The 25,905-nt window shown below is 35.6% G+C and overlaps 1 protein-coding gene across 8 annotated transcripts in view; it reads left to right on the forward strand.

The window, feature by feature from the left end:
- The window catches only part of SPATA6 (spermatogenesis associated 6), a 152,722-nt gene that overhangs the window by 77,749 nt on the left and 49,068 nt on the right, over positions 1 to 25,905 (forward strand). For all 8 annotated transcript variants that reach the window (XM_081485159.1, XM_081485157.1, XM_081485158.1 and 5 more), the window contains 3 exons: positions 3,253 to 3,340; positions 8,896 to 8,936; positions 23,088 to 23,272. In XM_081485159.1, the coding sequence (XP_081341285.1) occupies positions 3,253 to 3,340; positions 8,896 to 8,936; positions 23,088 to 23,272 (314 nt within the window). The remainder of the gene's footprint in view (positions 1 to 3,252; positions 3,341 to 8,895; positions 8,937 to 23,087; positions 23,273 to 25,905) is intronic.

A 25,905-nucleotide genomic window follows, 5' to 3' on the forward strand; every position in this document is an offset into this window, starting at 1 on the left:
TTGAGCGTTAGCCACATAAAAATTGCTTAGGGAAATAACTGCTCTTAAAATGTTTAGTATTATTTTCATGTCACTAATTAAAATAGAATAATTTTATTAATTCTTGGTATAAATTTTGACATTTTTATTTAAATGATTTCCCTTTCAACTTTCCAATGAACAGGAAGAAATATATGCTTCTAAGTTTATAGCTACAAAATTACTTACAGTGACTGTAAAGGACTAGATTTTTCCAACTGTGTTTATAAACATATGCCCCCTGCCTCCATAACCATTCATGACTTTCAAAGCACTTAACAAAATTGGTAACCAAAAAAGTTTTAGTTTGATATATGAATATACAAAATATAATACTTTTAGGAAAGACATTCTAGTTTTACAGGTACTGTATAAAAAGTAATCTTAAAGAATAAAGAAGTTTCAAGAAACTAGTCTGCTCCCAAACAAACTAGCACAACCATTCTATAAGAGTTACACTACATTCTTTGTTTTTTTTTTATTTATGTAGAAGTTAGTATTTTTTTCTATTATGGTAAAATATTCATAATATAATATTTTTATTCTGCCATTTCGTATAAATAGAAACATACAATTTTTGCCTTTTTATCTTTTTTCATTTAGTACAGTGCTTTCAAGTTTCATTTGTGTTGCAGCATGTATCAGTACTTGATTCTTTTTATGACTGAATAATTCATTGTACATTTTGTGTATCCATTAATCTGTTGATGGACATTTGAGTTTTCACCTTTTAGTTATATGACTAGTACTTCTGTGAACATTCATGTACAAGTTTTGTTTGAATATCTGTCTTAATTCCCAACTGCTTAAATACCTAGGATTGGGATTGCTGGGCCATATGGGCTTCCCTAGTAGCTCAGACAGTAAAGAATCTGCTTGCAGTGTGGGAGACCTGAGTTCAATCCCTGGGTCAGGAAGATCCCCTGGAGAAGGGAATGGCAGCCCACTCCAGTACTCTTGCCTGGGAAATCCCATGGACAGAGGAGCCTGGTGGGCTACAGTCCATGGGTTCACAAAGAGTCGGACAGAACTGAGTGACGAACACATGGTAATTCTGTGTTCAACTTGTTGAAGACTTGCCGAACTGTTTTCCAGAGTTTGCTCTGTTATGTTTTCACCAGCAATGTATGATGTTTCCAATTTATCCACATTCTCACTAATGTCTGTTATTTTCTGTTTTGTTTTATTTTTATTGTAGCTATCCTGAGGGGTGTAGAGCGGTATCTCATTATGATTTTGATTTGCATTTCTCTAATGAGAAATCTTTGCTTTTCTTCTTTTCATGTACTTTTTGGCCATTTACATATCTTCTTTGGAGAAATGTCTATTCAAGACCTTTGCCAATTTTTTAATTAGGTTGCTTGCCTTTTAGTTGAATTAATTTGTAAATTTTCCTTATATATATTAGGGGTCTAGATCCTTGTCAGGTATATGATTCGCAAGTATTTTTCTTATTCTGTTGCTTGCCTTTTCACTTTTTTAATTTAAATTTTAAAAAATCATGGTAAAATATACACTATATAAAACTTACTATTTTAACCATTTTAAGTGTACATTTTAAAGTATACACATTAAGTACATTCACATTGTTGTGTGATCACCACCACCATTTATCTCCAAAACATTTTGCATTTTGCTAAACTGAAACGCTGTACCCATTAAATAATAATTACCCATTTCTTTTCCTCTTCATCCCTTGGCAACTGCCTTTCCACTGGTTGTCTCTATGAATTTCACTGCTTTGGGTATCTCATATAAGTTGTACCCAAAACATACAATATTTGTCAATTTGTGAGTTGCTCATTTCAGTTAGAATAACATTATTAAAGGGCTTCCTTGGTAGCTCAGGTGGTAAAGAATCAACCTGCAATGCAGGAGACCCTGGTTCAATTCCTGGGTCAGGATGATCCCCTGGAGGAGGACATGGTAACCCACTCCAGTATTCTTGCGTGGAGAATCCCTGTGGGCAGAGGAGCATGGTGGGCTACAGTCCATGGGTTTGTAAAGTCCGACCCGACTGAGCGACTAAACAGCACAGCAGTATCATTAAGGTTAACTCATGCTACAACACATGTCAGAATTTTCTTCCTTGTTACAGCTGGATAATCTTTTAAATGTATGTACCATATTAGTTTACCCATTCGTCAGTTGATGGACCCTTGGATTGCTTCTATCTTTTGGCTGTTGTGAATACTACTGCTCTGAACATACTATAGAAGTGTCTGTTCAGGGCCTTGCTTTTCAGTTCTTTTGAGTATATACCCAGAAGTGGAATTGCTGGGTCATATGATAGTCCTGTTTTGAAGAACCACCACGCTGCTTTCCATGATGGCTGCACCTATTTACACTCCTAAGAGTACACAGCAGTTCAATATCTCCACATCCTTGCCAACACTTGTCATTTTCTGCTTTTTTATAATGGCCATCCTGATGGGGCTAAAATAGACTTTTGACTTGCATTTTACTGATGATTAGTGATGCTGAATGGTTTTTCATGTGCTTATTGGTCATTTGTATGTATATATATATATATTTTTTTTTTGGAGAAATGTCTTTTTTAAGTCCTTTGCTCAATTTTTTTTTTAATGAGTTTTTGAAGTTTGTTTATATATTCTGGATATTAATGCCTTTTCAGATAATTTGCAAATATTTTGCCCTATTACATGGGTTGCCTTTTCACGCTCTTGATATTGCCCTTTTATGTAAAAAGCTTTTAATTTTGGTAGGTAGAGCTGTCTTTTTTGCACAGATTTATATCAGTCTGACTCTTTTTGTTAGAAAACATGGATGACTGTTACTATGTTATTCCTATACTCAGAATGTTGGCTCCTAAATGCAACCAGGTAAAGACACTAAATTCAAAATCTGTATGCTAAGGAGATAAGTAATAAATGGCTAAACTTGTTTTTGAAATGTAGCAAAGTAAGATTTCTGTATTTTTAACTTCGTGGTGGGAAGCAAACTAGGCAATAGAGTAATGGACATTTCAACTGTAAATCTGTTCATTTTAGATGGATTCAGAATATAATTTTAAATTTCTGAAATTTAAATTTTACTTAAAAACAAATAGCAAAACACTTGGCTGAGCTCTGATTTTGGAACGTGCCTGAACTATGCAGGCAGTATCATGTTAACCTGATGATATGTGATCTATGTACCTTACTTGATTTTCTGGTACCATTAGACTGAAAAAAAAATTAAGCTTTTGTTACATTGAAATTTTCCTTATTCTAGGTCGATCCTCCAAGTCCCAGGGCCGATGCTTTATTTGGATCTTCTGGCAGAGACTGTGAAAGAGATGGATGGTCCAGGCTGCACAATGGTAATATACAAGTTATCTCTGTTGTACTAGTTATCTTTCCTACATTCAAGTGTTTATCTTGGCATCAATTAAAAAAAAAAATCTTGGCTATATTGGAAAATACGTTACAATGACACTTGTAGATACTCTCTAAAAATAATAGAATTTAAGTGCTGCTATAAATCATCTTTGTAATTCAAAACACATACTAGCATATTAAAGACTGTGATACCTTTTAGTAAAACAAAACAACAACAAAAAACTTTGATTTTGTTTTGCTCAACAATTTTTAAATTTATTTGGCCATGAAACCTTTTTTCTACTTTAACATGCATTACTTAGTTTGTGGAACAGGCTTTGGAAAATACAGTTGTAAAAAGAGTTCAAGCTGATACTTTTGGACTTCCATTTACACATATATTTGAATGCTTGCTCAGCCACTTATTTATAAACTGAGCATTCTTGAACAAATTATCTTAACTACTCTGATTATCAGTTTATTGAAGAATGAAGATAACATGATAAATATTACTATGCAAGATGCTCTAGCACACAGGACACTTAATATCAGCTGTCACAATAATATTTATATTTCAGGAAAGATAACATTCTTTAGGTTTAGTTTATAATAATTTTTTTTCATTTTTAGGCCTGATCCTAATAGATAGGTTATTTCTAAGTTCAATATGAAGATGATTTTAATAAAGAAGATTAAATAGTATTTTATAGTTGGGGGTGTGTGTGTTTGTGTGCACGTGCACGCACGCACTCTCAGTTGTATTTGATTCTGTGACCCTACGGACTGTAACTCACCAGGCTGCACTGTCCATGAGATTCTTCAGGCAGTCACAAAAATGGAGTAGGTTGTCATTTCCTTCCCCAAGGGATCTTCCTGACCCAGGGATTGAACCAACATCTCCATGTCTTCTGCATTGGCAGAAGGATTCTTTACCTCTGAGCTACCTAGGAAGCCCAATTAGGGACATCTAAGTGTTAATATCTGTAGACGCTGGCTAGTCAATTCACCAGAAGCCTTTAAGTTAATTTATTGCACACCGAGAAAAAGGCATAGAAAAGTGAGAGTAAAAAAATATAATCAATATATTGTGAGCTTTGTCTCTTTCTGATTCTAAACTCTAGTATATAATCTCTCTCTCCTTTAAAATTAGGATATGAAACATTCTTACCTAAGAACATGAAGAGTGTGTGCTCACCTATTTTGCTTTTTTAGCATTAACTGGGAGATAAATAGGGTAATCGGTAAGCCTTTTGTACTCTGAATAATAGATTATATGAAATTAGGAACAGATGTTATACTGTTTCCCCTCTTGGACTAAATTTATAGACATTGAGTAAATACACTTTAAGGACCAGAAAAATCAAAAATTACTTCAAAATAGACTTTTCTTGGGAAGATGTTTTTGGAATGCACTTAAATGTCCGATTTCCCCTAACAATTATTTTATATTTCCCAGCAGAACTGTTATAGTTTCTAGTAACTTCATATCAAAGCAATCAGCTGCCTATATATAGGTACAATTAGAGAGGTCAATAATGAGGTGCTTTTTTCTTTTAACTTTTTATTTTGATATAATTTTAGACTTATAGAAAGCTGAAATAGTACAAAGAATTCCCCTATGCCTTTTACTCAGAATCTACAAATATTAATATTTGCTTTTCCTTCTCCCTCCATCTTTCTCCTCCTTGCCTCCATCTCTGTATGTGTGTCTGTGTATAAATTTTTCCTGTCATTGCTATGGACTGAATTGTGTCCCTCAAAATTCATATGTTGAAGTTCTAACCCCCAGCAGTGGTATTTGGAGATGGGTCATTACCTTTCGGAGGTAATTAGGTTGAGATGAGTTTATGGGGTAGGGTTCTCATGATAGGATTAATGTCAGAGATCCCATACCAGTGATCTTCCTTTCTCTCTGTCATGTAAGGACACAACCAAAAGGCAGCCATCCTCAAGCCAGAATGAAAGCTTTCACCGAAACCTGGCTGTGGTGGCACCCATATCTCAGACGTCCAGCTTCTAAAAGTATGAGAAATAAATGTTTATTGTTTAATTCACCTAGTCTATGGTAGAAGACAGCCCAAGAAAACTAACACAGTTTTTATCTTAAGGTGATGTAATTATCAAAACAAGAAACTAACAATATAATGTTGACTAATCTATAAACCTAACTCAGATTTTGCCACTTGTTCTAATACCTTTATAGCAAAAGGAATGCCACATCATGCATAACCTTCAGTTGCCACATCTCTTTCGTTTTCTTCAATATGGATCAGTTCCTTGGCCTTTCTTTGTGTTTGTGGTCATTTTTAAGAGTAAAGGCCACTTTTTAAATAGGATGTCCCTCAATTTGGGTTTGTTTTACTATTTTCCTCTTTGTTAGATTTATTCATCTTCTCCCAAAATGCAACAGAAGTGATATATTACTCTAAGTGCAGCACGTCAAGATGTATGTGATGTTGCTTTGTTACTGATGATGTTAATTTGCTCACTTGATTACAGTGGTATCTGCTAGGTTTCTGCAGGAAAAAGGTGCTATTTCTTCCTTCCCTTTGTAATTATGGGGAGATTAAGACTCAGTTAATACTCCTTGACTTTGACCTCTTTACCATATTTTGATGATTCTTGCTGGAAACAGTTTATTACAGTGATTTTTACCAAATATTTTTAAAATTTCATTTTTCTTTATACATTTATTATTTGCCTTTTACCATAAAGAATTTCCCCTTCTCTTTTCTCTAATTTTAATGCCCCTATTCTTTGGACTGCTTTTCTTTCTGGCTGGCAGTTGAGTAACTGTACTTTGGGTTCTCATCAGCTATTTAAATACATGTGAAAGTTTCTTATGATAGACTCTCTTAGGCATAGCAAATTTTCACTTATGACTATCTTGGAAATTCTTGAAAATTTTCTTACCAAATTATCATGTAGAATAATTTTGAAGTTCCTATAGGATACCATTTTCACCAGTGTTGATTGATTTAGTCTTCATTCGAGTCATGTGAAGGTGGATTTAACTGTGTTTGATCAGGAAGAGAGTGCCCAAAGCTTAGAGAGGCTATGTGATGTTGGAGCACTATAGAACTTGAACACAGATCTTATAACCCCAAGTTCCTTTCTTTTCCACCACTCTCTTACTCCTTTCCCTACTATCCTTTAGATGTATTTTTTTTTTTTTTTTAGATAAAATTTCCAAGTTTTCTCTGGTTGGAATTTCCATGAAATATAATTCTAATCTATGCAGTTCTTTTGAAGAAACTTAGTATCTCTTGTACGTTAAGAATATTTGGTCATATTTCATCTGGTCATTTGAGCATTTTAAAGTTGTCCTTTTTTAATTTGCTTAGGATTTAGCAAATACCTCTCATTTCCAAATGCCGTCACTTTGAGGAGTAGGGCTTCAACATACACAATTTGAGAGGACAGAAATATTCGGTTTGTTAACACTGATTTCATGAGATTATAGGAGAATCAAATAATAGCTAATATTTATTGTGTTTTCTGCTAGCCACTATTCTAAGTACTTATATTTCATTGCTTCATTACTCACAGTAACCTCAAAAATTTCAGGTACTATTAGTTATCTTCATTTTACAGTTGAAGAAATCTGAGATTTAAGGAAATGTAAGTTGTTCAAGATCACACATATACACACACACGATCTAAATTAAATTAGCTCTTTCGTTTTCTTTATACTTTTCTTTAGTGTGACCCATTCATTAAGGCCCAGCTCAACTTTTTCCTGCTATAGGAAGTTTTGCCTGATTGTCTTCAACTTTGAGAGATTGGTCTCTGATACGACTTTTTAATAGCATTAATTGCCAGTACCATTCTGATGTAGCTTGTCCTTTTATGCTGCTGTTATTTGACTTGGTAATAACTTAAGTAAATTATAAGCACTGCACAACCACGGGCCATGATTTTTATCTCCTTTATCTCCTACATTTAGGGTATAGTTAGTGCCTAATTGTTAGTAAGGGCGATTAAATGTGAACATTAGGAAACCTCACATCAAAGTATTAGCTTAATTTATAAAAATGAAAGAAAATTGTAGAAGTTTGTCTGAATTAGGGTAAGTTTATAAATGGTTTTTACCTGGAGAATTCCATGGACAGATGAGCCTGGCGGGCTACAGTCCATGGGGTCACAAAGAGTCGGACACAACTGAGCAACTAAGCACAGCACGGCACAGACTACCCTGGGTCTGTGTCTGTATAGCCTGTTTTTCTGTACCAAGTGGTTAGGGAAGGTAAAATAGAGACTGTTAAGAGTGTTTTTTAATTAAAATGTAATAGTAAAGAAGTAGAGTTTCAAATTATGGTTCTGATTTTCTCATCTATCAATATAACAGATTGTAATTCTACAAAGTTGACTCCTTTAAATAATAAATAGAACACCAAATGTACATTTATAATGTAGTGGTTTGTTTTAGGGAGAGATTTGAAATAATTTTATAATCCACTGTTGTAAATACTGAGAATAGGTACTTTTATGAATTGTATAATTTAATGATAATTATAACTCTCTTGAGGTAAGGTAAGCATTGTCTTTACACTTTTAAAATGAGGCATGAAATTAATTGTATAACTTGACCAAATTAGTGTCTATGGTAAATTGAGCCTGGCCTTGTTTGAGTTAGAATTCAATAGGAATGATGTTGATATTGTGTTAGTAATAATAGAAAGAAAGAAATAAAGTGAAATCGCTTAGTCGTGTCCGACTCTTTGCAACCCCATGGAGTGTAGCCTACCAGGTTCCTCCATCCATGAGATTTTCCAGGCAATAGTATTGGAGTGGGTTGCCATTTCCTTCTCCAGGGCATCTTCCTGACCTAGGGATTGAACCCAAGTCTCCTGCATTGCAGGCAGACGCTTTACCATCTGAGCCACCAGGGAAGCTGTTAGTAATAATAGTTAGCATTTATTTTACTGCCTTACATGTAATATCTAATGTAATCTTTAAAACAATATTATGAAAGAGGTACATGGGACAGTTGAAGGATCTGAGACTTGAAAAGTCAGAGAATATGCCCATCACCATATTAGAAGTGCTGGTGCCTAAACTGTAATGCACATCTATTTGTCAGCAAGATCTATATACTACATGACAGTATGCTCCCACTTGCTAAAGCTGGTCCTGTTTCTGTTACACTCACTTGATTCAAGCATGGACTCCAAGAGTAGGAACACTTGTAGTTTGGCCATATCTATCAAGTCTACATGTTAAAATATGTATCATCATAAACTGGTTTGTCAACTAAAAATTGTCCTCTTCATGCTCACAAATTGGTTTATCAAATAAAAACTAACATGATCTATATCAGATACCTCCTACTGTAATGAAAATAATATTTGTGAAATCATTTATTTGGTAAAGAACTTACAGATTTTAACTTATGCTTATCATCTTTGTAACATTGTTGAAGGATTTTGAAGGTATTTCTGAAAACTGCTGTGTGAATTATAATCATAGAAACAGTGATTGTAGGAAAAAGCAAAGATTAAACCAAATTTCTTTATGGAGGAAATATTTATAGTTTCTTTTATATGTCCTTTTTTAGATCATTCTCATCTTGGCTGCTATCGACCCAAGGATTATAAGGTATGTAGTAAAAACTACATGTGATAGTTATCCTGGCTTTCAGATTAGAGCGTACATAAATTTCTGAAATGTATGGTCAGATATTATCATATTCATTTAGTCAAGAAATTTACAAACAATAATTGTCATATTATGGAATGTCATTATTTTATCTGGAATAGACTTTTCATTGAGTGTCTTCCTATAACTGTTTTGTGACTTTCGATTGTTCATTTGGAGTAGTTATTTGTGTTTGTGTATGTGTGTGTGAGAGAGGGAGTTAGAGACAGAGAAATTGGCTGTTACTTTTAGTGATACCTCACAGTAGTAATTCTAAATTTCATTCATTCATTCATTCATACAGCAGCATCCTCATAATTTTTGTGATATCTGCATGTAATTTATGCTATCTTTAAAAAATCCACAGAATCTAAAAAAGAGTGGATATATGTATATTATAACTGATTCATTTTGCTATACAGCAAAAACTAACACAATATTGTAAATCAACTGTACTTCAATAGAAATTAATTTTAAAAAATTCAAAAACTGAATGTTCATCTTCTTTTCATTTATTAGTATAAATGAAAATTAATATAAATGAAAATCAGTATCATATGCTTTAGATGGATAATAGCCGTAAAAATACAGTGAAAACAAAACAATGGTACTAAATTCTAGCTAGACAACAAGACTCTGAGACATGTTCTCTATTTCTTAAAATGAGATAAGCAATGACATACAGGTGTAGCAGACATTACCAATAGCTAACTGAAGATTTCTGATTGAAAGAGAATTGAAAAGAAAGTACATTTTTTCCTTTGTGATTCACTGTCTTTTAGTGTATGTCCATGCACCGTGTAAAATAATCTTGTGTATTATCTAAATTTATTTTGGGCAGCATATTAAAAACCTGCTATACCACTAGTAGTTCATGTTCTGCATTTTGAGAAGTATTTCCCCAGAATTTATCTTTTCTGCCTCTAAGAAAAAACTTCTTAATAAGAGGAGGCATTATATTTAGGAAAACAAAACAAAAATCACACCTTTCTTTGTAATACCTTTGTTTGTTTACTTGAAGACGATTTATTCTGTGCTTTAGGGCACTGAATAGCATAGTTCTTTGCCATACTTTGATTGTGGTGAAAGAAATACGGAAGAGCCAAGTCAGAGTTGTGACTGAGGGTCCAAATCTACCAGAGTGTCAGAATCATATAGGTGGAACTTTATGAAAATCCATTCCAGGCCTACTAAATGAAAATTGCTGAGAATGGAGACTGGAAATTCTTATTACAAGTTTCCAGGTGATTCTTACGCATTCTTTTGCTGTCTATGCAAGCATTGACATTTGAGATCTATGAGTATAGACATGAACATAGCACTTAAATAGAACCATTCCTCGTACAGTGTTTGTATAGGGTTATGCTCTTATTTAAGGCTGTCCCTAGAGGAGTGTGGGCCTGGCATAATTCACCTGGTGCAGGCCCACTCTATTATGTGGAATTTACTCAAACACGTGTATACCGATCTGTGTAATATATGTGCTTTTGAGCATGCCTGTAAACACACACACATGCACGCACACACCCACATACCTCAAAAAGCATAATGTTCATTGTCTTGCATGGGACCCGGGGAAGCCACCTTATTTGTAACACGAAGGGATAAGCCTGTCTTTGTACATTTTCTTCAAGTCATGTTTCACAATTTTTATGTATTTATTTTCTTCTTTATTTGCATCTTTGTTTATGGTCTGCCATTAAAAAAAAAAAAACAAACTAATCTGTCGGTTCCAAAATGGCAAGGATCTTATTGGTCTTACTTATTGATAATCACTAGTACTTAGCATATTGTCTGATACATAGTGTGGATTCCTAAAATATGTGTGTTGTGTGAGTGAATTATAAAGAGAAAACAAGTAAACCAAATATATAAAAGTATAGAAAGGAAAGAGTTTATCAGACACTAATCTTTATCCTAAGGTAACTATAATCCAGTTCTGTGTTGACTGGTCCATTTAAAGGTAGGCGTATATATTCAGAATCCCCTCTTCTAAATGAATTATTTTAAAGAACTTCACTTCTATCCCTTAACTATCTGCCCACCCTCAACTCTATATTCTTCACTTTCAGAGTTAGAGTAGAAGTTAATCATTCATACTACCCTTGTAAGGTTGTGGGTAGTAAGTCAGCTCACAGGATTATTTTGTGTATTGAAGAGGTAGATTTCCATAGAAATACGTATTCAGCATTGAACAGGACTGTTTTTTCTATGGAAAAATAAAGAATTGTTTTTGTTTAGGTATATAATAGCTGGTAGTGGAACATTATACGATATCTATAAGGAAAAGAGTTATGAAACTAGGAGTGCTTGCAAGAAATTTTTAGAAAAGTAAGATTTTTCCTAAGTTCTGTTGAGAAATGTATTCTGCAGAGGCAAGAGAAGAGAGGTCCAGGAAGTGACCCCATTTTGTGTCTTCACCTTATTCTAGAGCATTGCTGGTCTTTTCACATAGTGGAAAACGAAGGAGAACCTGAAGAGGCATATCTGTTTCTTAAAAGCCTTGGCCTTGAATTGACATATGACATTTTTACCTACACTGTTTGCCAAGAACTAACCAGATGGCCACAACTACGTGCAGGGATTGCTTCTCAGCAGTAGTTCTGCTCTGAAGGAAGGAAAGATGAATCGTGATGGAAAGCTAGTCATTTGTTCTGTTGCATCTAGAATGCCTTGTTCCTCTCTACTCCCAGCTTCTCTCTTACTATTAAGAAAGATGATATAACTAAAACTCTATTATGTTATTAATAGAAATTAGCAAAACTAGTAACTGTCTCTGCCTTAATGGATATTTTATGATAATGAGAGAGATAATAAAATCACAAAAATCAGTATATATTGGAACTGTAACAAATATCATGAGGGATATGCATGCTGAATATTAGGAAGATTTGATCTGGTGAAGGAGAACGGAAAAAGGATTTTGAGGATTGGTGACTGCTCTGGAGCTCTGAAGGTGGATTAGAATTTACTGTGTGAAAAGGAGGGAAGCACATGTCCAAGGGAAAAGGGGGAAGTAGCATTTATAAAGATTCAGTGGGTAGGCAACTAAAAGACCAGTGTTGCTAGGAGTGAAAGACATGAGTAGGCACATGGTATAAACTTAGGCTAGAGTAGTAGATAGGGATCAAATCTTTTTTGCCATGTTAAGAATTTTGATTATTATCTTAGGTACAATGGGAAGCAGATGAAGTTATTTTAAACAACAAGGTGATACAGTTGGCTTTGTACTTTGAAAATATTACTCTTGATAGTAGTGTGGACTGGGAAAAGAATAGAGCTAGTAGACAAATTAGTAGACTATTGAATAGTCAATGTGAGAAATGATGGCTTGGATTAAGATGATAGTAATGGAGGTCAATTGCATTGGAGATATTAGACAGATATTTAGGGTTAATGTTGACAGAAAAGTAGACTTGACAAATGGAAAAAATGTACTATGTTCTCCTAGAGAAAATGTCAGTGTCATAAAGATATACTTCTATGTAGGGTAATTTGAAAATTAACAAAATCTCAGTAAAAATATCTCCAGGCCCTTTTTTTTTTTTAATTCTAGGAACTAAGCAAAAATAGTCAAGAAAAGTTTGAAATCAGAGAGTGTTGAAAGGGTCTTAGCCGTGCAGTATTATGAATGACTTTTTTATTTCTGATTTTTACAACTCAGTGTTTTCTTGACACCTTTTATTGAGGTAGGAAATGTGGAAAAGCCAAACTAAAATATACAGAATTCTAAATTCTGCTGCAATTTCTTGTTTATCTTGTTTATTAGACTTTAGAGAATGTCTAACTATTCAGCTCAGAGAAAGATCAGAGCTTAAAAATAAACCATATGGCACTTGATGTGTTCTGAAGGGGATTTAATTTTAAGAAGTCATTGAGCTTTTGTTTCTGGCACTTCAGATGGGAATGAAAGCACACAAAAGAAGGATAGGGTTTTCAGGTAATAGAAGAGGATAGGACAGGAGATAAGAAATAGTGGGGTAAAGGCCATTTCTTTCAGTGGGATGTGAAGGTATCCTAACAAGACATAATTTTACATTTTCACATTCTTAAAAATTGGCCTTGGCCAACAGATCTTTTAAGCAAGCAATTTGTAGACTCTGAATTTTTTTTTGGAATTTTTATTGTGCCAGTTGAGAAGTGCAGACTATTGGATATGTAGGATTTTGCTCTTTTTCGTTCTAAGGCATCTTTTACATGAACAGTTTTGTTCATATAAAACACCCTCCAAAGTAGCCACTGTAATTCTAAAATATACTTAGTGAAATTATGCTATTTGGAACAGTAAGTGTGCAATTTAAAATCATAGTGTAAATATATATATAAGATGATCAAAAGATTGAATCTGACTTGGAGGGGGCATTGGCCTAAACTGAAACACAGGCATAGGAATCTGACAGTATTGGTCATTATGTTGTTAATACAGCTTGTGTCTTGGGCGCCAGCCTAGTGGTTGGTATCTTAAATTGGAGATCTGACAAATCTGTAATTCTAAGAAGATGGACGGTCTGATAGTGATTTCTTCCAGAAGCATTTTCTCCTATGGAGGAAAATAAAAAGAAACTGAGGAAAGTTTTCATGATATTCTCACAGGTGGCCCAGGGCAAAGTTTTTACTAAGGATTCTGGTAGAATGAGAACATCTGAACCTGTTAGTTCTTGGATTTGGCTACAGGATAGCTTTAGTAGTTCATGCATGGTCACTTTGCTGTGGACTTCCTCTTACAGACTCAGAGCAAAAAGTGACAGAGAGACATATTAGTAACATATGTGATAAGACAGGTTTCCACCTGGGATACAAGTTTTCAGATTAACCAGATAATGGCAAGGGTTCTCCATTCCTACAGGACAAAGTAACTCAGCATTTGGGAGCTTTACCAAAAGGAGAGCAGAGTCCAGACCTAACAAGAAGATTTAGTTACCACACCATTGTATTGATAGTTGGAAGATCCCACCAAGGAGGGAGCCCCAAGAGTCCCAGAGGAAAAAACTATTTCTGAGTTGAGTGTCTTAGATGTGGCAACAAGGAGGGTCTGTTTGGATCTTGTTGGATTTCAGGGTTGTCAACTGCAAGCTCACCAAAATATCACCACAATAACTGAAGAATCTGTTGATATCTCAAGCAAAGCAGAGCTTTGATTATGCAGTAAGGGAGAGGATCACCTTGCAGACTTGGTAGTATCTCTGGAAGCTTAAGGGTAATATCTCTGAAAAGTTAAGGGTGGATATTTATAGGTAAATATTAAAAGGTTAAGGGTTTGGGAGTCTTGGCTCCAGAGTTTTAAGGAAGGGCTTTAAAGGAGGAAGGACTTTAGCTGACTGTGGCTCAGATCATGAACTCCTTATTGCCAAATTCAGACTTAAATTGAAGAAAGTGGGGAAAACCACTAGACCATTCAGGTATGAACTAAATCAAATCCCTTATGATTATACAGTGGAAGTGAGAAATAGATTTAACGGACTAGATCTGATATACAGAGCGCCTGATGAACTATGGACAGAGGTTCATGACATTGTACAGGAGAGAGGGATCAGCACCATCCCCAAGAAAAAGAAATGCAAAAAAGCAAAATGGCTGTCTGAGGAGGCCTTACAAATAGCTGTGAAAAGAAGAGAAGCGCAAAGCAAAGGAGAAAAAGAAAGATATACGCATTTGAATGCAGAGTTCCAAAGAATAGCAAGGAGAGATAAGAAAGCCTTCCTCAGTGATCAGTGCAAAGAAATAGAGGAAAATAATAGAAAGGGAAAGACTAGAGATCTCTTCAACAAAATCAGAGATACCAAGGGAACATTTCATGCAAAGATGGGCTCAATAAAGGACAGAAATGGTATGGACCTAACAGAAGCAGAAGATATTAAGAAGAGGTGGCAAGGATACACAGAAGAACTACACAAAAAAGATCTTCACGACCCAGATAATCACGATGCTGTGATCACTCACCTAGAGTCAGACATCCTGGAATGTGAAGTTAAGTGGGCGTTAGGAAGCATCACTATGAACAAAGCTAGTGGAGGAGATGGAATTCCAGTTGAGCTGTTTCAAATCCTAAAAGATGATGCTGTGAAAGTGCTGCACTCAGTATGCCAGCAAATCTGGAAAACTCAGCAGTGGCCACAGGACTGGAAAAGGTCAGTTTTCATTCCAATCCCAGAGAAAGGCAATGCCAAAGAATGCTCAAACTACCACACAGTTACACTCATCTCACACGCTAGTAAAGTAATGCTCAAAATTCTCCAAACCAGGCTTCAGCAATACATGAACCGTGAAGTTCCAGATGTTCAAGCTGGTTTTAGAAAGTGTCTTGACTTACTAGAATTTTCAATGTACTGAAATAAAAGTGGTGATTGTGCATGTGGCAGAGACAGTTATTGCCTACTGGCTATTCATTTCCTCTCCTATATTTTCAAGCCCTCTTGCAGGTGTATAGGGCCTGGTTCCAGCCAGTAGACTATAAATGGAAATTATGTGGACCCCTTCCAGGGTGCAGCATAGAAGAATTGATAAGAACTCTCTTTTGTTATAGTGACAGTGAGGTCGCCTGTTCTAGGGGGTACAGCTGCAAGTTGTTCAGCCTGTCTCATCGGCACAGGTCCTTGGGCAATTTTTTGAAGTGTGATTCTCTTGCTAACCTGTATTGCCATAAAGTACAGGGAAAAATGAACCTTTATTATGTTAAGCCACTAATTTTCAGACTTAATTTGCTCTTGCAGTGCAGCCTGATAGGCTGCAGCACAAAACTAATACTATGTGCCTTCTTGTCTTGATCCTGTCTTACATAGGATCATGTTGAAGTTTTCACGCCTGTGAATGTTGTTTGCAGTAGATTTTTGTTGGATATCCTTTAGCAAGTTAAGGAAGTTCCCTTTGAAATTCCTTGTTTTCAAAGAATTTACATTTTTGAATTATGAGTGGATGTTGGATGTTACTGAATACTTTTTTCAGCATCTATTAAGTTGATAATGTTTTTTCTATGGTGAATTAATAGATTTTCTATTGATAACCCGTTCTTGTATTCTTTGAAAGTACCCAGCTTAATCATGTTGTATTCTTTTTTTGATCATCACTAAATTTAATTTGTTCATATTTTATTTAAGATAATTGTCCACATATTGTCATGCATGTTGCATGCATGTGTGCTAAGTCGCTTCAGTCGTGTCGTCCTCTTTGCGACCCTATTGACTGTAGCCTGCCATGCCCTTCTCTAAGGGATCTTCCCGACTGAGGAATCAAACCCTCATCTGTTATGTCTCCTGCAATGGCAGGCAGGTTATTTACCACTAGTGCCACCTGGGAAGCCCATAGTCACTATTAAGGGTGATCTATAATTATCTTTCTCCTACTTTCTTCAGTAGTTTGGTAGCAGTGTTATGATCACATCATAGAATTAATTGGGGGATATTTTCTTTCTTGGAAGCAGTTTGCCAATTTGTTCCTTGACTCTTTTTATTGGGCAGTTAGTAAATCCAATTGTTAGTGCATCTTCTGTGGAACTTTCCTCATAGGCATCCTTTGAGGCTTGGGCTGTGGGAGTTTTCTGGTTTTTTTTGTGCCATGGATCTCTCATAGTTCACTGACCTGGGACTACTACCACCAAACAATCGCTATTTGACTTTACTTCAGTTTCCTCTCTTATAAAGTGTAGATAGTAAAAAGACCACAAAGGTTGTTGTGAGGATTAAACAGATTATTTATATAAGTGCATGAAACAGTGATCTAAGAAGGAAGGAAATTCCCCCTACCCCCTAAAGTTTGGCAAACCTAAGAATTACATATCATTTTCATTGCATTATTTTGGAATTTCTTCTAAATTTTTCTCTAGTATAAAGAAAGTACATTTTCCTTAAACCAAACCAGATAGTTGAGCATATGGATTTTTAAATTGGGTGAGGTAGGCTTTGATCGTTCACTTGAGTCGGATTCAAAAGGAATGTTTTCAGCAAAATTGAGACACTCGTCTCAGTTGCCAATATCTGCTTCTCTTCCTTTTTACTCAGAACTATGGCACCTCTGGTAAAGAACCTGCCTGCCAATGCAGGAGACGTGTAAGAAATGTGGGTTCAGTCCCTGGGTGGGGAAGATCCCCTGGAGGACTGCACAGCAACACACTCCAGTATTTTGCCTGGAGAATCTCGTGGACAGAGGAGCCTGCTGGGTTAGAGGTCATAGGGTTGCAAAGAGTCGAACCCAACTGAAGCAACTTGGCACTTGGAGCACCCACCTGCTTTATCCTTACTGTCCTGAAAGTAGTGCTTCTACCGCACTTCTTTCCTATAATCATCATGTCAACTATGTCCCAGCAAATTCCATCAGAATTACTTTTATTTATTATTTCCCATGATGAAAGAGAAATTTTCAGGTATGGTGTGTAGTACCAGTCTTCAACAAATATTTTTTGGATAAGTGAGTTTCCTGGTTCCTATTTATACTTAGTGGTTCTTTCTTCCATTAATTTAACTTTGAAGTTCCTATAAATTATAAATTTTATGGGCACAAATATGATTTAACTTATTAAGTTATTGAATAAGCAACTTTTCAGGAACCTTATTTCCTCAGTATGGCATAACTCAACCATTATATATCACATATTTGAAAAGTATGTTATTTACATAATTATATTTATGTAGTTACAGTGAGCTTGGTGTATGAAATTTTCTTTTTTAACCTGTAACAATTTCAGATTGGTTTAAAACTATTAGATTTTATCTTGGTGCATTTCAACATCTGCAATATTGGAATTGTTACATTTCTGAGATCTTATAAAAGGGATTTAAAGAACTATTTCCATAAATGTAAAAAGAAAAAAACTCTTTATGATGAAATATGAAGGTTTATGTAAACAGAGGAAATAAATACTATTGTCTTTCATGAATCAAGCTCTCTGCTTTGTGTTTGTACTAATTTTGTCTTATTTATTTTCTGTAGCAAACTTGCAAGATTATTTCCCCAGTTTATAGATAAAGAAATGAAAACTTAGAGTAAATGACTTGCACAGGGTCACATAACAAGCAGGGATTTGAACCCAATTCTTTGAACACTCTAAGCTAGGGTTCTTGAGAAATCATCCAAGAAATATAACTCTTCAATTATGAGCCAAAGTAAGGACATTCCATTTGATTTATGGAGGTAAATGAGCAACCTATGGAAAACTCACAAGAGCTATGAAAATGCTTCTTAAGCTAAGTCTTAAGGTTGAAAATTTGGAGTGGATTCTTATCTCATCCCCTTATTATACCTTCCATTCCCTCATTTCGATATATAATTTTCCAAAATATTTATTCTAATTCCATGGAAGGAATACATCCCAGCTGTATCCCCACTGCACAGTTAGTCATTGTATATCTGTTTAGTTCTAATCTCCTTCCTTATTGTCTTATCATTACTTGTTTTTTCATGTCTCTCATTCTGGATGGTAATGTCTTTGAAGTCTCTTGTTGTATTTATCGTCTCCGACCTTGTTCAATACTTGATACATAGAAGATGCTTACTAAATATTGGATAGTATTGCATTACATACAGTATTCAAGGTTCTCTACAGTGTGCCCCTCTCCGCCTCTGTGATATTCTCTTCAATTACTTTCCTACACAACCAGCCATGTGATTGTATCTTCACTGTTTATTCCTTGTGCCTTTTCTTCCACTTGGAATGCCCTATGTCCCCCTTCTCTCTGCTTAGGGCCTTGATTCTGACCTACCTCCTCCATGAGACCTCCACCATTTATACCATTAGAAGTTTATAATTGTCCTTTTGCAGGTATTGTCATTAGGATAGATTTGCCCCCTAGCATATCTAACTGTCAGTTTTCTTTGTGTTAATACCCTTTCTCATCTGGTTTGTGAGTTCAAATCCCTGTACCTCTCTAGATCTCTGTGTTAGCTAATGTGTTGTCCAAGAGATTCTTAGTGAATATTTTGATAAAGAGAGAAACAGTTGTAGTCACCTAGAAGAGGCTTTATGTAGAGCGTTCTGACTAGTTTGTGAAGAAATTTTAGTAACAAAAAGTGAAATGGTCTGCAGCCAACATGACTCAACTGGCATTGAAATTAATGAAGAGAAATAACCTCTATACTATAAGCCAACGGAGAAGGCAGTGGCACCCCACTCCAGTACTCTTGCCTGGAGAATCCCATGGGTGGAGGAGCCTGGTGGGCTGCAGACCCATGGGGTCGCTAGGAGTCGGACACGACTGAGCGACTTCACTTTCACTTTTCCCTTTCATGCACTGGAGAAGGAAATGGCAACCCACTCCAGTATTCTTGCCTGGAGAATCCCAGGGACAGCGGAGCCTGGTGGGCTGCCGTCTGTGGGGTCGCACGGAGTCGGGCACGACTGAAGCGACTTGGCACTTGGCACTATAAGCCAAGTGGCTCAGATTTGGATATAATTCGAGAAACAGCATTATAGCACATTTTGTTTTCCTTTCCTATCAGTCTTTAATATATTCACTTGTATATGTTGGTCATGGATCTCTTTGATCTTGTTTTTGACATTTATTGTGTTTTTACTTTGTCTCTGTGACCAGCTAACAATAGAGAATTTTTCAGTTTTTTTCTCTCATTCAGTCTGGATCACATATTCTTGGTCAGTTATTTGGGACCGTAATTGAGTCATTTGAATTACATGCTATTTGGTTCTGGAATGAAAGCTTGATTCTCTCTGTTGACTGCTGGCTCACCATATCTTGCTGTAATTCTGGAAAGCTGGGAAAATTGTGGTAGTATTGAAGGAGGAGTGGTGTTTTAATAATAAATTGCTTACATTTGTTTTATAATATAACTAATTCACACATCTAGATATTCTGCAGGAAACTTAAATTATGGAAGATTTTTAGATATAAGGTAGCCATTATTAACCCTGGGGAAATGAGTCTGAGAAAGATTAAAGGTCATAGTGACCTTCTTAAAGGTCAAATATTTAGTTGATAGTAACTGCTAGGACAAAATTTCATAAAGGCAGGGACTTTGTTGTGTCCACTATTGTAGTCTCAGCACTTAACATGGTGCTTGCATGCCAAGTTGCTTCAGTCATGCCTGACTCTTTGCCACCCATGGACTGTAGCCCTCCAGGCTCCTCTATCCAGGGAATTCTCCAGGCAAGAATACTGGAGTGTGTAGCCATTTCCTTCTCCAGTAATATGGTGATGGGAAGTTAAATATGTGTTAAGGAACAAGAAAGAGGAATTGAATTTATTTAACTCCAGATTATCACTCCAATCACTCCATCAAAGCAGCTGCTGCTGCTGCTGCTGCTGCTTCTAAGTTGCTTCAGTCGTGTCCGACTCTGTGCGACCCCATAGATAGCAGCCCACCAGGCTCCGCTGTCCCTGGGATTCTCCAGGCAAGAGTACTGGAGTGGGTTGCCATTTCCTCCTCCAATGCATGAAAGTGAAAAGTGAAAGTGAAGTCGCTCAGTCGTGTCCAACTCTTGCGACCCCGTGGACTGCAGCCCACCAGGCTCCTCCGTCCATGGAATTTTCCAGGCAAGAGTACTGGAGTGGGGTGCCATTGCCTTCTCCACCATCAAAGCTACTCATTAAAATTATTGATACTATTCCAAGTCTTTTCTGCCTTGTCTTATCAGCAACATTTGACTGAACTAGTTACTCCCCTTCCTTGAAATACGTTATTTAATTGACTTCCAGAATAATACATTCTCCATTTTCTTCCCCTTATTCCATGGCCATTCCTCAGTCTGTTTGCTCCTCATCTTCCCAGATTCTAAACAGTTGAGTATTCCCAGCTCTCAGTTTTCAGAGGTTTCCTATTTATGCTGACTTTCTTGGTTATATCACTTAGTGCCATATTTTTAAATACCATTTAGACTGTAAAAATTACCAGTTTATATGTTTAACCTTGAGTCTTCCCCTGAACCTCTACTCTGATAGTTTGGATGATTGGTAGATATGTGAAGCTCAACATATCGAAAACCAGACTCCTAATATCTTATTCTTCCATCTGTCCCATTGGAAGGGTATAACAAATTTACACAAACTCAATTCTTCCAGTTGATTCACCAAAAAACTTTGATATTATCATTGACAGTCTGTCAGCAGATCCTGTTGACTATATGTTCAAGATGACATCTGAATCTGATCAATTTTTACCTCCGCTGCTATCACCCAGAGCCAAGCCAGCATTCTTTTCTGTGCTTTGTTGTCAATAATTTCTTAATTGATTTCCTTGACTCTGCTTGTGGACACACTATAGACTGTTCTTGACACAGTAGCCAAGAAGATATCATTTTCCCCCAAAAAAATAAATAAATAAAAGAGCTTGTCTTTTCAAAATAGAAGTCTAAATCCTTAAAATTTGCCTTTTTTACTTTATTTCCTACTGTTCAGTCTAGCCCTGTTGGCTTTCTTGGTATTTCTAATTATCAGGCATACATCCTACCCTACCCACAGGATCTTTGTGTGTGTTTTTTTGTTTCTCTTTCTGGAATGTCCCCATGATTTAGGTCTTGTGATATTTAATAGGGTCTTCAGGCCTATACTCCCCAGAATTTTGCTAGGGCGATTCTCTCTGTGAGATGCCCATTGACCACCCTATTTAAAATTGCAGCTCCTTCCCTACATAGCCCTCCCACCCCACCCAGCAGCACTTCTTATTTCCTTTATTTTCTTCCCATGGTATTTACCATCCTTCAATATACTGTATGTTTTACCTATTTATTTTAGAGGAGGTTGTGTGTTTTTAAATCTGTTTCTCCTTACTAGAATGTAAATTTTACTAGAATGTAAGTTCTACAACAGTAGGAATTTATTCATTTATCTACATTGATTTATTATGAAGCAATGGATGAGTATGAGAACTAGAATTCTGTTCTGTCTGGCCTCATAGCTAGACTATCATTAGTTCATGTGTATTTGGCCTTTGTTTTATGTATCCATCCCTAGCTTTACCCCATTCCTAGTCAAAAGGGCTTGGAATTGATAAAGTTCTATAGATTCTGAGTTCAGTCACTCAGTCGTGTCTGACTCTTTGCGACCCCATGGACTGCAGCACGCCAGGCTTCCCTGTGCATCACCAACTCCCGGAGCTTGCTCAAATTCATGTCCATCGAGTTGGTGATGCCATCCAACCATCTCATCTTCTGCCATCCCCTTCTCCTTCTGCCTTCAATCTTTCCCAGCATCAGGTGGCTAAAGTATTGGAGTTTCAGCTTCAGCATCAGTCCTTCCAATGAATATTCAGGACTAATTTCCTTTAGGATTGACTGACTGGTTTGATGATCTTGCAGTCCAAGGGACTCTCAACAGTCTTCTCCAACACCACAGTTCGAAAGCATCAATTCCTTGGAGCTCAGCTTTCTTTATAGTCCAACTCTCACATCTTCACATAACTACTAGAAAAACCATAGTTTTGACTAGATGGACCTTTGTTGGCAAATAATGTCTCTGCTTTTTAATATGCTGTCTAGGTTGATCATAGCTTTTCTTATAAGGAGCAAGTGTCTTTTAATTTCATGGCTATAGTCACCATCTGCAGTGATTTTGGACATGTGGATTGAATAACCAGATTATTCAATGTTTAGTCATATAGTGGTAGTAATGATTGCTATGTTCAGTAGCTCAGTTGTGTCTGACTCTGCAACCCCATAGACTGTAGACTGCCAGGCTCCTCTATCCAGGGGATTTTCCAGGCAAGAATACTGGAGTGGATTGCCATTTCCTTCTCCAGGGAATCTTCCCAACACAAGGATCAAACCCACGTCTCCTGCATTGGCAGGCTGATTCTTTATTGCTGAGCCACTGGGGAAGCCCAAAATAGCTTTTAACATTTGAATCCACTTACTGAGGACTTGTTCTGTGTCAAGAATTCTCATGTGTTTTACATACATTATCTTTTTTTTTTTTTTAATCTATTTTGCCACGCAGTTTGTGGGATCTCAGTTCCCCAAGGAGGGAATAAACCCAGGCCATGGTAGTAAAAGCATGGAATCCTAACCATTAGATCACCAGGGAACTCCCTAATGAAATTTACCTTCAAATATAGCTGTGACGTTATATTTGATTATTTTTTCACTTTTACAAATGTTGTATGTGTATAATGTCACTATATATATATATATATATATATATATATACTGTGTCTACATATGTAATTTTTAAACAGGTCATCAGAACACCCCATGGGAGAGACTTCGATGACTCTTTGGAAAGGTGCGAAGACTATTTGAGTTCAAGGTCATGCAGCAAGCCCCAGCATTCAGCCAGGACCTTACTTGTTCATTCAGCACCCTCTACCATGCCGAAGCATTCTCCAAGCCCTGTGTTAAATCGAGCTTCTCTCAGGGAAAGGTATTGCTTAGTTTCTATTTCTGTATTAATTTTTGAATAATCATTAGAAAAGAGCAGGCAGTAATTATGTATGTCATGTGATTATTTGTAAAAGGGTAATTTGATTTTAAGAGAGTTACTTTAAATTGTCTTTGTTTAGAACATGTTGCACAGTGTGAGATACTCCTCCCCAGCCCAGTTCTCTCAAAGTGAGTTTATTAACTATAAATGAGTTTATTAATTAGAATCACTTTAACCCTAATTAAATATTGTAGTTCCCAAAGTGAAAAATAGAATATATGATAATTGTTTTTAGTAGATTCATAGGAATTTAAGATTATAGTCATGACTTATGTATAAAAATAGCATAGGTTATAGTTTTTCTTTTACTAATAATAATGATACTGTATATTATAGGTTCATGGGACCTTTTTTCATCAAATTACCTATCCCCAGATGCCAAGAGAATCTTAATCATGTTAATGATCTAGTTCTCCCTCTAAAAATGTTTTGGCAAACAAAGTTAAGACACTTGTTATAATTTGAATGTGAAAGAAATAATTCCTCTTCATCTGTTTTTGTTGTTGAATCCAAATTGAAAATTCCTTGCCTCCATCACAGTTAGTAACATAGAAAACAACAATTGTCATAAATTAAAAAAAAAAAACCCAACCCTCGGTATTTAAGAAATTTTGTAGAAATTTGAAAACCTAAGAGATATACCGTTAACACATAGAAATATAATCTATCTTCACACATGGTATCAAAAAGCTAAAGAGGCACACTAAATCTCTACAGCATGCTAGGGCCATCAGGCATAAATAAGAAAGTTTAAATTAGCTGTAGAGAATCTATCAAAAGTTCAGCTCAAAACCGATGATTCAAACAAGAGTGTGTCAGTTTGGGAACTGTACTAAAGCACCCCTGTTATGAACACATAAATTTGTTTCATCATTAGTCCTGTAACCATTTGAAATAGGTATATGAAGGAATGCTAGAGACGCTCATCCTAAATTAGGGAATTTTGACTAATGTTACTTCAAGTCAGTCATGCCTCTGGAAATCAAGTTGAGATAGGTAGATAGATACATACCTACATACATCTATATAGGGAGATATATGTCTGTGTATCTGTAGGTTTTAAAAGTTCAAGAGAAGCTCTTAAAGAGAGGTTTTTCTACGGAAGTCTGATAACTTCTGTCTCTGATATCAGACTTTCTTTGCATTCCATGTCTACTCAGATGTTCAGACATTCAGTTGGTGCTACTCTACTTTTCCTTACTTTTAGAATTAAGCACTTGTGGTTTTCTTGATTAGGTTCTTTGCTATATCTGTAGGTTTTCAAGCATTTTTTTTAACCTATAACTCCTTGGATATCTTATTATAAACCTTGATTTATTTTTCTATCCTTTTGCATATTTTGCAGAAGTCTCTAACTGTCTACTGCTATAGTAAAATATCAGATTTTATCTTGTGTTGTTTTTTTCCTTGTATATAATTTTGTCTCAGTATTTTGAAGTCAAGTTGATAAATTCTTCATTGAGGCAATTTTCAAAAATTCTTTATTGAGACTAGCTAAGGTCAACTGTCCCTTTTTCATATTTCAGTACAGGAGATGGTTTAGAGTAGGTGACAGCATTTATTTTGATGTTGGATAGTAGATGTAGATAAATAAGTTCTTTGCTGGAAGGATATCAGTGATTCAAATATTAAACATTACATATTTTACCTATGACTTGAAGAAATGTGAGGTATTTTAAAATTAACGAATATAATAGTTATTTAGTTTGAACACATCTAAATAAGTTGATAAAATTTTATTTGGGTACTTTCTAGTATAAATAAACTTTTTTATTTTCACTAAGAACACCTCTACTTCAAGTGTATTTTCTAAAAAAATCTAGATCTAGTCTGTAAAGAAAAGTAAAATATATCAGACAATATGTCTTTAAGACATATTACTAAGAGAAAAAACATTTTGTTCTTTTTAGCATACTTAGTACCACATGTTTAAATATAAGACTTTCTATGATCTGGCTTTTAGGTCACTGAGAAATGTACTAGAGTGTTTATACAATCCATTGGAATTGATAAACAATTTAAACTGATGTAAACATAGATTGTATGTCCTTGGCAAAATTGGGAGTATGACAGAACATACAGCTCTATTTTTTCTGGGTACATATTCATTAAAATTAAATTAGTTTTCCTTTAAGATTGCTGTAAAATGCTGACTCCTATCATGTATAGGAATAAACACACTTTTGAAAGCTTTATCAGCGACTCTAAGCAAATAACTTTATTTATTTATTGTGAAGGTCCTTTTTGCTTTAAGCCTTTTTAAAGAATAACTCCAGTAGAGTTAGTACACCATAAAAGGGTTTCACTTTTGATTATAAGTGTTATGTTTCAGAAGCAGTTTTCTCCTCAAAGTATAAATATTAATATTATGGCATAATAATTATATTAGCTTATAGAGTTATTAATAAAATCAGACTAAGAAATAATAGCAAATCTAATTTAATAGGAGCTGATATTCTTCTGCTAAAGGTTTTGCTTTCTAAATGGAGTAAAACTATTAGGCAGCCATTCCTTATACCACAGCACAGACTAGTGGATCCTCTCACAGTATCATCAAAGAGATCCCCCTGGAG

The sequence above is a fragment of the Giraffa tippelskirchi genome, chromosome 5 (assembly GCF_054371585.1).
Source record: "Giraffa tippelskirchi isolate mGirTip1 chromosome 5, T2T-mGirTip1v1.2.pri, whole genome shotgun sequence".
Taxonomy (NCBI): domain Eukaryota; kingdom Metazoa; phylum Chordata; class Mammalia; order Artiodactyla; family Giraffidae; genus Giraffa; species Giraffa tippelskirchi.